Source organism: Podarcis filfolensis, assembly GCF_964270895.1.
Source record: "Podarcis filfolensis genome assembly, chromosome: 10".
Taxonomy (NCBI): domain Eukaryota; kingdom Metazoa; phylum Chordata; class Lepidosauria; order Squamata; family Lacertidae; genus Podarcis; species Podarcis filfolensis.
Window position 1 is genome coordinate 46605404 of NC_139612.1, and position 16403 is coordinate 46621806.

A 16403-nucleotide genomic window follows, 5' to 3' on the forward strand; every position below is an offset into this window, starting at 1 on the left:
CAAACATGACAACATCTGCTCAGAGGGTCAGCCCACATTCTAAAGTTTGCCAGCTTGATGGCCTGTATGCAAATAGGTTTGGGTCCCTCTCCCTGCTTTCATACTTTCTATAGTTAAAACTATGTCTAGGAAAATCAGAAAACAGGAGGGGGTGGGAATCTCCTTTCATTTCAAAAGAGATTTTTCCCTTGGGAAAGTCTGCCCTTGGAAAACGTTAAAGAAAATACACAGCTGGAATCTGTGGCATTTAGTGTTTGATTTTTTTTTTAGTTGGTAGTCTTATTTGAGAATTTAAATAACATCTTCAACTGGAAATGTTGGCAGTAGAGCACTAGCCAGAGACTTCAGCACAATCTTATGCATGTCTCCTTTGAAGAAAGTGCTATTGCATGTTAAATGGGATTTATTCCAATATAAATTTGCATAGGTGTGCGTGTGCAACCTAAATGTACTTCCATGAGGAGCTTGAGGAATGTTGGAAACGCTTTTGTTGTCTTCCACCTAATTTCATCTTCTCCTAAACAAGGTCCCAGAATAGGCAGCTCCTACTATAATGAGCCTTTCCTGTATCAGAGGGCAGGGCGGAAACCTCTTGAACAGCAGTGTGCTTTTGGTTATTCCTCCCACAAAAGCACTGAACTTGTTTTGTAGACATCTGGAGATGCAGGAAGATTGTTGACCGGAGCAAGACTTCACTCTGTGTAATAAGACATTCATTATATAAGTGATTGGTTCCTATAGAATTCTGTGAACGGAACTGGATACAAGAAGCTGTCTGCTAGTTTTTACTGAATTAATATTTTCTGGAACCTTTTATCCAAATAAACCCTTATGATTGTGGCACTGAGTTTGGGTTGAGGATAGGCTGAGAGATAGTGACTGGCTGGAGATCACCCAGTGAGCTTAGTTAGTGCTTCTTCTTTAACCATTATGCCATACCAAGTTTCATTTTGGTGACCTGGAGTGGAATGGTATGCCAGTAACCATTTTTTGGGACATGATATACCCTGTTTAGATTTTTTTAACTTTTGTGTTCAACAACATGAGAGCAAGAAGCAGGCCATACTCTTCCCTGGAGTCCACATACACTGCATAGACATCTGTAAGGACCACCTCCTTACAGATGTAATTGTATGCATGAAGCCATCCTTGGGATCTGGAACAATTTGGATTCAAAATTCTAGTGAAGCCTTTGTATGTACAACTGTATGTGTGAAAGTGTTTTCCCTGCATATGTGGATGTCAAAAGAAGAGCGTGGGATGTTGGGGAGTGGGAGTACACTGTATGGCCTTGCTGCGTGCTTCTGTGCCATTGAACATGGGAGTAAATAATACCCATATGGAATTCTAGACAAAAAAATAGGTTAGAATTATGATATTTGACTTTTATCAAAGTCAAAAAGCAGTGCAGAAGGGGGGAAAGGAATACACTTGACTTGGATCTTGAATACCACCACAGGACAACAGAAGAGCAGTTCACAAAAGGCAAGACTCTTACTCTCAACAAAACAGAACCTTTGTAACTCGTAGTAACAAAGTAGATGTGACACTTAATGTGTATTTAGTAACCATGCTGGGTTTTTAAAAAAACAAAATTAATAGCACAGGCTTTAATTTTCAACTGGACTAGGTGATCTTAATGCCTGGGCAGTATTTGAATTGGAGACCTTCAAAGTAAAAAGGATTCCTGCTGTAGTCCTAATGAAGTCATCTCATTTCCACAAGTGCTGTTAAAATTCACAGCTGCATTGAGATTTTGAACCAGGAAGAACTCCGCTCACAGCTGTCCTAGTGTATTCTCATGGGTGAGGTTCAGCCACAGTTCGTGATATTGTAGGCAATAAGAATCTGGTAATGATCCTCACATGAACAGAGCTTTTGAGTACCAAGCTTATCATTCAGTTTTTTAAAATGTGATTACAGAGCTGGAAACCCATTGGTTTATACTAGGGAGTGTGTGTTTGTCATCGCCTTGGTCAAGCTTAGCAGTTTGGCACCTGGTCAATATTTGCATGTGAGACCTTCGAAGTAAACAGAAATAGCACAAGCAAGTTGCATGACTGAATTGTCATGGGAACTTCCCCATCTAGTACACCATCAATGTCCCAGAATGACACTAGGGAGCACTGTGAGTCTAGAAATGACATATAAAATGCTCTGAACAACTTCCATAGATAAGCATGGCGGAATGGCTTGCAGGTGGAATGGTAAAAAGAATATTTGTGGTGTGAGTGGAAGCATTGCAAGTGGATTGCACTATAAGTAATTTATTGCATAATATTCCTGTTATGTATATGAAGCAAATTATCTTGCCTGCATCCTGGCACAGCCCATCATTCCTCTCTCAACTGAGAACCTTTTGATAAATAAAAAATTATCCCCAGTGAATTGGAGCAGACTTTTTAAATAAAATAAATAAGATAAAGTACTCACAAAAATAAGTACTTCAAGATAAGATAAGATACTTACAAAAATCGTGGATAGCAGAGAATATCTTAGAAGCAGCATTCTTCCTCTCGTATAGGACAAAAGACCTCTTCTGAGGTGGTTTTGACTGTGACATATTTGTGTACATTCTAAAAGCAGTGAGGTCCCCCCTTTTTTGCTGTTTTATTCATATGCAGATTTTAATTGATTCAAATAAACTCAAATAGTCGATCAATAAAAATGTCTTTAATCAAATGACAGATCTGGTAGTGCATTGTGGGATTCTTTTTGAATTGCTGAGCTAGAACCACCCCCACCCCCCGTGGTTCCTTTTAAACAACATCCTTTGAAACCCTTGGAGTATATTTAGTGATTTTTGCTGGTTTCATCTCTTTTTGCAGCTTTTGTAATCTATAACTTCCTTAGCCTCTGCTATGAGTACCTTGGCGGAGAGAGCTCCATCATGTCTGAGATTAGAGGGAAGTCCATTGAGTGAGTATGCTGTGTGTCCTATCTATATCTATCTATCTATCTATCTATCTATCTATCTATCTATCTATCATCTATCTATCTATCTATCTATCTATCTATCTATCTATCTTCTTTATCTTTACAAAGACTTGAGTGCAGGCTGACATCTATCATAGCACTTGTTCTGCATCTGCCACTGGAAACTCTTCAGTGAGATGAGTATGCCTTAACGTTGAATAAGGCCCCTTCATCTAGTTTACCAATTTCCACACCCGTCTGATTGAGACCATTTGGTCACACGTGAATTGCACTTCCAGCCTTATTTTCCTTGTTCTCCTCCAAGCTCCTTTTAGTCATACTGGCAATAGTTTTGTTGTTGCCCTAAGGCATTTCTGTCCTAATTTCAAATTAACCACAATTGTTCTTCACACAACAAGACATTGTGAAATCTGCAGTACTTGGGAAGCAACAGCACCTATTAACATCAGTGGGAGGTGGGTTGAATCTTGCAGCTGTAATTTAACATAAATGCGTGGAGAAAGCAATTTGGGAAGAAAATGTGGGGAACAAATTGTGTGCCTGCTTGCTTGCTTGCTTGTTTGTTTGCTTGCTTCCTTGCTTGTTTGTCAGTGGGTTGTTTAACTCTACTTTCTCTGAAGACTAAAAGAGATATTATTGTCATACTCTGAAGTGCTCTGTCTGATCCTTTTCTTTTAAAAAGTGTTTAATATTATATATCCATTCTAGACATCAGCATGAGAAAACAGTTAAACTGCTGTCAAACATCATAAATACTTATACACTTTATTTATAAAATAATAATATATGAAATCTATTTATACATTGACCACTAATAATGAAACATACGTTGTATGGTATATATTTTTCCACATTTATTATGCTATTTTTGTGATATACAAATACCATGAGAAAACTTGGTATACTTATTTGTATAACATTATTCCTGTTTGTAAAACCCAATAATAATAATAAAGTTAAAGATGAAATCGAATTGTTTTCTGATCAGCTGTCTTGCTATCTTGCTTTTAGGTCCAGCTGTATGTATGGAACCTGTTGCTTATGGGGAAAGACGTATTCCATTGGATTTCTGAGATTTTGTAAGCAGGTATGGAAGGACAGAACTTGATTGGAGAGTAAGATGCTGCCACATGATGCTTCTCTCCATAGGATTATTCGGAAGTAGTATCTGCAGGGACTCCCTTAAACTAGTTTTAGGACACTGCTGAAAGTGTGAGTGAGGATGTCAGTTAAGATGAGTATGTGCCCCCTGCCACCCCCCACCCTTTGCTTATTCTCTTTAATTTATCTATACAGAACACACAAATCACTTCTAGGTCTGTCAGTTCTGCCAACCTTTTGAAAATTGGAGACAGAAGTAAAGAAGAATTTAGTTCCACTTAGCCTTGTAGCCTAGGGGAAGTTTTGTGTGAGCTATGGAACAGGAAACATTGAACTGAAATCTCACTTGCCCTTCTTACGTAACTTGCCACTTCACTTTTCAGCCAAGGCCCAGCTCTGCAGTAAAAGAACCTGTATGAGTTTAAAAATATTTAGAGAGAATTGATTCAGTAACAGCAAGAATGCTAGCATCAGATAAAGTATCAGTACCTAGCTGCATTATTGACTCTGCCGCGATGTCAGTTTAACTGGGAGTGTAGAAAGTATGCATGGTTTGTTCACATTTCGTAACTTTTACTACATTATATTTTGGGCTATTTCAACCACACTGCATTGCTCTGTCAAGGATATACCTGTTTATCTGACCTTGTGATCTGCAGTGTCTCGTTCTTTATATGGTTTTATATACCTCAGGTATGTACCCATCACTTTTGGTGTGACTGAAGCCCTTTCTGCCTCATGTCCCGGTAAATAGGCACCAGCACATTGTGAGCTATGCGCTGATTGTCTTCTCCCACTACTCCCCCCCCCCCTACAGATTTATCCCATTTTTATAAAACTTCATTTGAGAGCAAAGGCAGCATTAACACCTAAAGCACATTGTCACTGAGATGCAATAGAAAAAACTCATCCATACAAATATTGAAAACCTCTTTTTTAAAAAATGGTAAAGGAGATTGTGAGTGAAGACTGGTGTGCAATTGTGTTATTGTGACACAAATGGAGGAAGGAAACTCAGTAAAAGGCATAGGGAGAATATAACCTTAGGGTTAGATTAGAAAAAGATGCTGAATGTTCCTTCAGTTCATGCTGAGTCTAGAAATAGTTGAGGCGATGTGGCCAAGGGTTCAAATTTGGCTCGTGTGAGGGAACATTGTGTGATCTAATGCTTTTGGAAGTGGGGGTGTGACTCTGATACTACTTGGGTTATTTTTAGCCTGTGTATGGTGTTAGGCAACGAGCAACTTTTTTTTTGTTCGCATCAAGACGTGTAAATATCTGACTCAGTTGTCCTGATAATTTGTTTGTACCTCATGATGATCATTAGTTGCAACAGGTTCTTGTATGTGATTAAATGTCACATGCTCCTCATGTGAGTCCTCCTACTTGGGTCTTGCAGAGGAAGCAGTCAAGGATGAGCCACAACTCTTCACCAAGGGAACCTCTCCCAGTTTAATTGTAGAGAATAAATTACCTGATATGCTGCAGCCAGCTCTGTGTAAACTGTCGGGAGGAAGTGACAATGGTTCTTGATACATTTTTACTACACAATCCTATTGATAAAGTTTCTCTTTCCCCTGCCCTTCCCTTAATAGTAGTACAGTAGGACTCACAGAAGACAGGTCTTCTCTCAAGACACTACTGTTTCTCGGGTCCATCTATTCCACATGGAAATTTGGCATCAGAATGAATGTCCATTACCAAAGAATAGTTCATTCCCACTAGGATAGTCCAGGGCCTCTTCCTTGAATTTTCAGATAAATGAATGAATGAATGAATGTCTCTAGTCTAGTCTAGTCTTGCTTACCCATGGAGATGCAAGGGGGAAATGAGCAGGCAGTGTATTCTCTATTCCTTAGTAAGAATTAAAGCTCCTCCTCCCTTCCAGAAGCCTGGCCACTGAATGGTAATGCATTGTGCTACCTGACAACCTCTTGGATATTTGCTATTTTCAATTTCATTTTATTTTTAGTGTGAATTCCTATTTTTATTAAAATTATATTATAGATCAAATAATGTTTTAAATGGAAGCAATGCAAAATATATTAAACAGAGCACAGTCTAGATACATGGTTGTCGACCGCCTGCATTTTAGATTTTGAAGGATTTGTAAATGGTGTCTCTGCCACTGCCATCATATTTCTGGCTACAGGCCTGGGATTGGGAGTGTATGGTGAAAGTATGTTAACTTTGGAACTTCATTTAGCATGAGCAATTGCACTGTCAATGTTAGAGTGCTTGTATATGTACAGCAGTATGTCCTTGAGAGATTCAAGAGCAAGTGTTTTGGAATTTTTTTGTCCATATTTACAACCCAGGAGGCTGTCTCTTCTGAATGCTGTGGAGGTAATAATAAAGAAGTGTATTGGGATTGCTAATATTTTCTGTGAGCTGCACTGAGACTTCGGGGTATAGGGCGGTATATAAATTCAATCATCATCATCATCTGCACAACATAATGTTTCTCTGAAAATTGCAGTTGAAACAACAGGGTTGACTGGATCAGAGAACACTTTCTCCCCTTCTCCCCAATGTTCCACCCCAGTGAAGAAGGAGCTACATTTCCTACTCCTAGCATTCTGTTTGCCTGGGGCAAATGTGACATTCTCAGGCCACTGGACAGGAGCTTAAATGTGTATGAGATATGATTCAGAAGAGGGCTAGCGCCATACCACATTTTGATGATTTGTTTGTCCTCCCCTAGACTTCTGCCCAGTGACAGAGTAACTGTCTGGGTCACATCACCCACATGCTGTCCCTGTAATGTCTTAACACTTTCTTCACCAGGAAGTGTCTAAAAATAAAAGTTTGTGGGATTGGGCTGCAGGAAAATGATTAAACAACCCCCAGAATGGAGAAGAGGAAGCTTAGAAGCAAGTTTAACAATTAGCTTGACCTTTTCCAGTTCACATCATGGCAGTGACTCATCAACTGGATTGTGCTGGGATTTTTTAATCTCATTGAAGTTTTATGGTCACCACCCAAGAGCATCTTATCACAAGCAATCTTTCCCCCTCTTTTGGCTTTCTCTTTCATATGACCGCAAGGCTGGTTCTTCCGGCTTGAGTGCTTTCTACAAAGCAGGAGATTCCTGCTGAAATCCCAGAATCTTCCACTAGCTTTTCCTCCTCTGAACATGATGCCTAGTTCACAATCTGTCTATGAAAGCAAATGTGCCATTTCCTTTGCCAAGAGGGAGCTTCAATTACACATTTATTTATTTATTTAGAGATTTCTATCCCATATTTTTAGTGACTGTATACTGTTCAGGGTGGCTTACAAAAGTATAATATCACAATCATGCAAGACAATGAATATATGTTTAAAATACAGTAGATTGTATCTAACTCATACTCAGAGTAGACCCATTGGAATCAGTGGACTTTACTAACGTAAGTACACTGATTTCAATGGATCTACTCTGAGTAGGACTTAATTGGGCACAACCCAGTAAAAATACATTAAAATGCTACAATAAAAATGTTAGAAAGGCACAGACTGCAGAATACTCTCTCTCTCTCTCTCTCTCTCTCTCTCTCTCTCTCTCTCTCTCTCAACAGCAGATACTTAGGGAAAAGTCTCCTGGAATTAAAAAAGCCTTTACTGACCCACCAGAAATAGGGTCACCACAATTCTTGGGCTGTGTGCCACAATATTGCTGCAGCCACTGAGGTGACCCCCGCTCTTGTTACCATTATCTATGGCTTCACCCTGAGTCCCTCTCACTCCCAACCAGGAGCACGTATGTCTTGTCTGGATTGTGCTTCAATATGCTTAGGTGTGCTACAGTTTTTACCGCTTTCAGGCATCAGTTCAAAACCCCAACAGCTTCCTTAGTACTATACGAAAAGGAGAAATAAGAGTTGTGTCCAGTCTGCATACAGATGTCCATTCACCCAGCCTTTGGTTGGGTGGCCTCTTGGACAGCTTTTAGACACAGAAGAAACCATGTTTAAACATATTTTTACTCTGAACATGGCTAATTAATGAACAGATTATCATCTCTGTTCAAGAAGCAGAATGACAGTCATAATTCCAAATTGAAGGTGCTGCTTTTTTTGGTCCATTAGATGAATGGGACTGACTGGTTAGAGAGCAAAGCCTGAAGGCTATGGTCATTTGTTCTTCTCAATACCCATCTTGCCTTCCTCCTCCTTTTACTCTCTTCCAGGCCACCTTGCAGTTCTGTGTGGTAAAACCCCTCATGGCAATTATTACAGTCATCCTCCAGGCATTTGGCAAGTACCAGGATGGGGACTTTGAGTAAGTAAATAGTTTATTTCTAAATTATAGAGTTTTCTTTGTCACGAAACACTTATCTGACAGTCCTATGAGGGACTAGGAGTCTAACTGAAAAGGAAGGACTTACCTATCATAAGAACTGGGAGAATGCAGTAATGTCATGGCTGCAAAAAGGTGGATTGATTTGGCTTCAGAACCTTGAAATCAGAGTCTATAAAGTTCCCGGGGTAAACCTTGAGCTAGTTGCTTTGGGCCACCTTCACAGAATTGCTGTGAGTATAAATTCAAAATAAATGGTATGCTGCCGCAAAACACTGGAGGAGGAAGTTGGAAACAAAATACGAATAAGAGCCTATTAACATGGCCCCCTGACCTCTGCAGTCACAGGAAAAGCTTTGGTAAAGCATGTGCATGTTGATTTCCACAAATGTGCCGGCTTGCATACATTTCCCCTGTAACTACCCTCTTTTCTCAATGTAGAAAAGCTCTGTATGTTGTATGAAATGGAGGTTGCTGTAATTGGTTGTAATGGTAGTATAATCTCCCTGTTGGCATTGGGTCATTGTTTAGTGATGGAGCTGGGAGCAGGGAGAAGTCTTTATAGCACTGCATGAGCTAAGAAACACTGTATGTGAGAAACTGAGCATTCATATTTTCTTCCCTTACAGTGTCACCAATGGGTATCTCTATGTGACGATAATTTACAATATTTCTGTCAGCCTGGCCCTCTATGCCCTCTTCCTCTTTTACTTTGCCACACGTGAACTTCTCAGTCCCTACAGCCCTGTCCTGAAATTCTTCATGGTCAAGTCTGTCATTTTCCTGTCATTCTGGCAAGGTGAGACAAGCACACATGCCTTTAATCCACAAGTAGATGTAACTGGGAATGCCTGAGAGACAATTAAAACCTAATGACACGTGACACATTTTTCTTCTATTTGGTTTAGGATTCTTTTCATCAGTGTTGCCTTTTCGCTGTAGGTGAAATGCAGATTCTGCCTTGTACGAGAAATGAAAATTATTTATATTGTGTATTCTGAAATACCCATACTTAGCCATTCTGCTTTTGTCTTAAAGTATTACACTGTTAGTTAGGCAAGTGTCCTGTGTGGAGACTTATTATTATCATTTGGATGGGCAATTTGTAACCTGCTTTTCAACAAATATTCTCCAAACAGGTTACCGTAAGAAAGAAAAATACAAACAAAATCTGATTAAAATGATAAAATGTTGCAACAAAGAAAGATTAAAACGAGGTGGCAACAGAGAGCTTCTTATCTACACTGATCTCTGGGCCTTTTTGCAGTATGTTGTTCTGTGGAGTGTTCTGAGGTTCCCTTAAGTCTTACAATTTGATTCTGCTTTGCTCAGGGATGCTGTTGGCCATTCTGGAGAGGTGTGGTGCAATCCCAAAGATCAACTCAGCCAATGTATCTGTGGGTAAGGGGACAGTGGCTGCTGGCTACCAGGATTTCATCATCTGCGTGGAAATGTTCTTTGCAGCCATTGCTCTGCGCCATGCGTTCACATACAAGGTCTATGCAGACAAGCGTCTTGATGCGCAAGGTATGGAGGCAGGGTACTTACTGCTGGGCCTGTGGTGAAGGGAGATTTCCCAGCTGAGCTTGTTCACAGTTTAAATTCCTCAGCTGGGCAACTGAACACCATTTTCCCATCTGCCACATTTGCACACTGGTCGTCTTCTGATTTGGTTTTCCCTAGCTGTACAGGCTGAAAGACGATCTTCTATTGAATTATGGGAGACACTCTCTTGAGAGTCCTTCCCATGGCTATACAGGAACTCCCCGGCATTTATTATGAGCTTCCCTGCACGCAAGAATAGAAGTAATTTCTGCATAAAAAGTTTTCCCTTTGGAAATAATGGTTTTAGAACACAGGAGGCTGGCTTATACCAAGTCAGATTGTTCTTCTACCTAGCTCAGTGCTGTCTACACTGACTGGCAGCAGCTCTCCAGAGTTTGAGTTTGTGGTCTTTCCCAGCCCCATCTAGAGGGATTGAATCTGGGACCTTCTGCACACAAAGTGTGATTATGTTCCTATACATTTCTCCTCCTCTTAATGCTAAAATTTGGGATGGTGAGCCATTTCTTAGATATGGTAAACAAAGTTCACTGTATCAGTTCTGTCTGTCTGGACTGGGGAAGGGGACTAGGTCCAGAGCATAGTTGAGATGGAATAGACTAGGAAATCCACTTGTAGATATTTGGCAGGGGAGAACCAAGTAGAGTTTTACAGACAGTCTCCTCTGAAATTTTGTATTTAATAGTAATTGTACTTGGTTTGCTATAGAGATGAATATTGTGGTAATTTCCTGGTGGAGAGCCTGAGAATAACATGCCTTTTCAGACTGTTGTTTCCCATATCTTCCTCTCTTGTTTCCCCCCCTCTTTCCTCTTTCCCTTGCTTTGGGCTCTGGTGTCTGGCGCAGCTGTTCCATCATATGGGCCATATGGTAGGTGACATGCTCTCTCTTCATTTGTTTCTCTGTCTCTTTGTTGAGACGCTATTTGCTACTGTGACTCTTTTCAGCTCCCTGCATTATCTGTCCTGTGTGCATACCATTAGGTATAACCAATGCACGTATGTGTACTTCAGGAGAAGCATGAATGAAAGGGGAGGTGGCTTTGAAGTTTTTGTCTCAGCTGCTTTGGTTACTAAAGAGCCAAGTTGTTTTTAAAGCAGAAGGGACTTGCCTCTTCAGCAGAGGGAAATTGCTGTGATAGAAGCTTTAAAGAAGCCTCCAGCTGCACATGAGGGTCTCAAGTGTATGTGTGTGGGGGGGGCGTTATTTGACTCATTGTCTTCAATCTGTTGACTAGGCCATTAGTATACTTGTGTTTTGTCCCCCATCCACCCCCAATCTGCTAAAAGAAAAGTTATCCACATTACATTGTCCAAACTGTATGTTTTATAGTAATTTAAAAGTAAAAGTATTGGAGTAAGTAGGTACCAGTTACAATCAGATTGCTTCCTGGGACAGAGTTAGTAACATCTGGAAGCAGTTTCTGCACTGGTATGTGGTGTATGCAATGGCTCATCTTCTCCATTCCCTACCCTAAAGTGTGACTTCCACTTTGATCTGACTTCCATCTTTGCTTCCTATTGCCAGCAGAAACTGAACATCTACTTTGGACATAAGTCCCTCTTTCCCTTTCTCTTGCTTTCTTTCTCCTATCCTTGTTTCAGACCACGAGCTGCTCAAGCCACTTAGTATAAGTTACCTTTCCTCCTGAGTGGATTTTCTGTCCCTCTAGTTATACCTTTCTGTTGTGTAACCTTTCCTGATCCTTGAAAGCAGCCCATTGCAGCCTAGGTGATGATCTCTTGCTCCTGCTGCCTCCCCAGAGTTGCCACCATGTTTTATGTCACTCATTTTGCTTTAGCATGCCTCCAGGCTGGTGTAACCAGTCTGTTGACTGCCAAAAGTTGCACCACAAGCAGCTTTTGCTCACATTAATGGGATATTTGGGGGTGGGGGTGGGGAGAGGAAGACTTCTATCCTCAAACATTCTTAATTTCTCTCTCTCTAGGCCGCTGTGCCCCTATGAAGAGCATCTCTAGCAGCCTTAAGGAGACCATGAATCCCCATGACATTGTGCAGGATGCCATCCACAATTTCTCCCCTGCCTACCAGCAGTACACTCAGCAGTCAACCCTAGAACATGGACCACCTTGGCGTAATGGCAGTCACATGATCTCCCACTCCCACAGCAGCTCTGGTGCTCGTGATAATGAGAAGACCCTACTCCTGAGCTCAGATGATGAGTTCTAAGCAGATGGTGAAGCATGGCCCAGCCTGGAACTTTCCCTTTATTTATTGAACCAGAAACACAGGTCATATCCCTTTTTTAATATGGTGCTCAAGTCAGGAATGGGCACTTCCTGTTGCCAATTGTGAGCATGGACCATTGTGACTAATGCAGGTGGTTTGGACTGTCTTTTCCTAGTTTCTTCTTGAAAGGCTTAACCTGGAGCAGATTTCACTTAATAAGGAACACTAAATTCACCTGGCATAGAATACAACAAATATCTGGGACCACACTTTCTGTATGCTGGGTTTCTGCTGTTGTTAATGGGGAAGGCAGATGGAAGAAGGGTCAGACAAGGGAAGCTTGAAAAAATGAGGCTGTATCTTTACCCATTTACCTAAGTTGTCTCAAATATGGCTGGCTGAAAGTAGCAGAAACAATCCCCCCCCCAACTGCACTACTAAAATGCACTTCTAGACACCTGTTAGACCTAATTTGGTATATAGGTTGAACCCTGTCTCTAACTGTTGCCCCAGTATTAACTTTTGACCAACTTTTGGCTTGTGACCAGAATTCCCTTAGGCACAGTATATTCCATAGTAATACAGTCACATTTATGTTCTGCCTCTGCTAATGATCAGCATTGGGTGCTTCAGAAGGGATTGGTTTTCTGCTTTAGAGTAGGAGAAGTATGATAGAGGGAAAAGAAGAAAAACACCTTCTGGATTGGAACAGTGAGCCTAAGTGAAATATGCTTGTTGAGGCAGAAGGTAGCTTTTCTGATGGGTTCCTTGCCCAACACTTGAAGAGAATACAATGCATTTTCTGAAAATAGGATTTGCCCCATCTTTGGAAACATTTTTGCTAGAAGCTAATGCCCACCGTTCAGAGAGTCACACACAATTGTTCAGGACATAGGATAAGGATGTACATTCCAGTCAGGTTGTTGAGTCAAGCTGCACATCCTCATCCATTGTGGGTGGGGGACCACACTGGCTGATTCTCGAGTGGGCGCTTGGGAACCACCTGTTGGGTGATGTCTAGTTGCACTCACTTGAAGAGGCAGAACACATCATTCTTTTCATTCTCTTTTGTAACTTCTCTTGTGGAGGAGTAGTTCTGCAACTCCTAATACTAAAATGTCTTTATCACATCTATCCTCCTCCTTAGGCATTTACGTCCTGGTGTGTTTTAAAATTCCAGAACATGTGTTGTAAATTACCAGTTCTTCTTGCTGTCATCGATATTTTACTTTTGTTAATAGTTAATTTTAAGTGCCAGTGGGATACAGCTTGCCTGGGATGGTGAGCATTCCACCTTCTCTTCCCTTGCTTTTGTACCGGCCTGGCTGCAGTTTCGCCAGCAGATGTAAACATATCTGTGATGCGCATTTGTTACCTTGCCACTACATTCCCTTCAGTCCACGTGGTTTAAAAAATGCATTGGTTTTCCATTAACCTCTCTAGGCCTGGCCTGTACTTGCACAAGTTCACTAAGTGAGAAATCACAAGGCCCCTTTTACAAGCTGAAAAGCCTGTCAGTCACTGAGTTTACCAGACACCTTGGTTTGCTTGATGATTTAAAGCTGGAAAGGGCAATAGAATTAATTGCAGTGTGTTGTACTTCTCTGCTGCCGTTGTGGTTAATTGTGCCTGCATTAATACTGCCCGCAAAAAAAGGGGAATAACATTCGACTTCTTCCTTTCCTGACACCTCTCTCGATTCCTCTTCCCCATTCACTACCAGTAAGGCTTGTTCTGGTCTACGCTGCTATATGTGTCTCTCCCACAGCTTGCTGTGGTTAATGGCATACACCTGCTCTTTTACGGTGATTTTAACCCCTCCTGTGAAGAGTCTTGAAATGAGGATCTCTGGGGTTTGACTCTTTTGTTCCTTTTCTCTGTGCCTTAATATTCTATCTCACCCATGCATCACATCGTAGTTAATGCAGAGCTCAAGGACAGCAGCAGCATCCTTCATCCAAGCTGTGCTTGGTTGGACAAGAGTGTTTGTGTGGGGCTAGGCAGGTTTTCTAAAACTTGTGGTTACTCTTCTTGGAGGAAGAGGGACGGTTGTGCTGCTGCGGTTTGCACTCACACTGTATGTTCCAGAAGAAACCGGACAGGAGGTGGGATACTGGAGCACAACAGTTCCATTCATATCCCCTGCTTGAAATAGCCTGAGGGATTGATGAAGGAAGTAGAAGAGAAGATATTTAAAAGCAACGTGTTTCTGTAAATAAAAAAAACATCCCTCTCTTTGCAGTTAGACGTGTGCAATATATTATTGTGGGTTGGCTTTTAAAATCCTGTTGCTGCTTTAAAAGGAACCCTCAGACCCACATAGTTGTACTTTGTAACTGGCACTCCAATTACTGAGCCGTAGCAGTGAGTTGTGCCACCGTAGCTGAAGCATGCTCGTTCTGACCCTCTTTTGAGCTAGATGTAGCCAGTTGTTGAGCTGCTGTGCGCCACCTTTGCAGAACTGGAACACAGGAGAGGGCTCTGGTTTCTCCCCTTTCCAGTGCAGCACAACCACACTTTCACAGTGATGCAGCTCTTATTGCAAAAAAGACTAACGGGCTGCTCTTGTACCAGCTGTGAATTGGGCGTCAGGTCCCTGCACCAGAAAATAGTTGTCCCTTTGTGCCTGCAGTAGGACTTCTTCATCCAGAAGTATGACATACCTCCTCATGAAACATAATGGATTTCAAAGAGCCCTTTGAAATGACCTTTTACCCTTTTTTGTTTTGTTGTTTTTTACTTCTAATTTTGGAGAAGGAGATAATAGTTTACTCTTGCCTGTTTTTATGGGACTCATTTACTTCCCAACTCTCCAACCACTTCCAACACACATTTACACATATTTGTAACGAATCTTCATGGCCAGTTCCCTTTTTGTATGGGTTGGGTGAAGGATGTGGCTGAAGTCTGTGCTGCTGACTTGCCGGTATTTCCGTGTTGGGAAAAATTCTATATTTTTAAAAAATAATTTTTAACATAAGCTATATATAAATACATATTGTGCATAGAAGTTGGTTTTTCTTGGAGCTTCTTATGAGTAGCAGTTTCAAGTAGCTATGTACAAGGTCCAGTAATAGCAAAAGGTCTCAGGCTATGTGGCTTTTTTCAAAGTGGAGACATGGAAAGGCATCAGTGCTAAGCTGTTAATAGAGGGAAGGTGTTTTTGCTCTCCCACAAGACTGGAAAGTGATAGGCCCAAAGAACTTGACCCTCAGTGCGGCAGTGATCCTGCATTCCCATCAGGGCAGGGGTAGCCAACATCACCCCCTCCAGATGTTGCTGGACTACAGCTCCAGCTAGCATGGCCAATGGTCAAGGATGATTGAGAAGTCTAGCAACATCTTTTGGGGGGACAGTAACAGTTGGCAGAGTGGGGCTGTGCTACTTACCTGACCTCCAATTTACTGGGAGGGGGAAAGACAAGGCAGAAGTGAGGTCAGCACAGTGCAAACACACCAGTGGAGACAATCTGGTGCTTCTGCTGGTGCATTTGCACCATGCTGATCTTGTTGCTGCCTTATCCCTCCTGCTGCCTCCCAATAAACTGCAGCTACTCAAAAGCTGGCAGGTCAGGGCAGCCCTACAACACCAACTACTGCTCCTGGAAGCTGCTATGTTGGGTAGGCCCTTGATTAGGGATTCTTAGAGGCTAATCATTAAATATGCATTCTTATACATCAACCCCACCAGACTACTCTAAGCGCTGCTCCCTTCCTTGCCTTCTCTTTCCTCCCCCAACTTTGTTTTTTTACCAAGTAACATACCCTCTGGAATTTTGTTTTTACTATTTTTCCATGTAGCTTAGTTATTTGTATATAAATGACTGGGGAAATATACGCTGTATGATAAGACAGAGTTACCTAGTTTTGTACCTATTGTGTAATAACTGATGTGAGCTCAGAGACAAGATATTGTCTCTATTTTGATCTTTGTGATGTTATACTGCTTTGCGGAAAAAAAGCAAATCCGACAAATAAAAATATAGAGATAATCTAGATTGTACTTAATGTGTCTCTGGTTACTGATTTATGGATATTCTCCGCTTCATTTCTCATAGTCTAGAATTCTCTGCTTTAAAATAAAATGCAGTTAATGTATAATTCTGTATTTTGCACATGTTCCAGTTATATATTTTGATGGTGGAGTAAGAATTCCATGGAGCATAGAGAGCAAAAATGGGGGAACCATAGAATGGGTAGGTGCCCATAGCCATGAATTCAATTTCCATCTCACACAGTGATTCCCGCTACAATGTTCTCATTTGTTACAGGTAAGTATGAAAATGCCCACATAGTGTGGAGCATTGAAGCCTAAATTACTACCATGGAAC

At 41.3% G+C, this 16403-nt stretch overlaps 1 protein-coding gene across 2 annotated transcripts in view; it reads left to right on the forward strand.

Annotated features, from left to right (window-relative positions):
- TMEM184B (transmembrane protein 184B) overlaps positions 1-16075 on the forward strand; it is a 33233-nt gene extending 17158 nt beyond the window's left edge. The window contains exons 4-10 of one of the 2 annotated variants that reach the window (XM_083574232.1): positions 2829-2919; positions 3949-4024; positions 8210-8301; positions 8949-9118; positions 9652-9846; positions 10730-10753; positions 11832-16075. In XM_083574232.1, the coding sequence (XP_083430358.1) occupies positions 2829-2919; positions 3949-4024; positions 8210-8301; positions 8949-9118; positions 9652-9846; positions 10730-10753; positions 11832-12073 (890 nt within the window). In that variant the 3' untranslated portion in view covers positions 12074-16075. The remainder of the gene's footprint in view (positions 1-2828; positions 2920-3948; positions 4025-8209; positions 8302-8948; positions 9119-9651; positions 9847-10729; positions 10754-11831) is intronic. The other variant, XM_083574233.1, reaches the window with a different exon arrangement.
- The last annotated feature ends 328 nt before the right edge of the window (positions 16076-16403 follow it).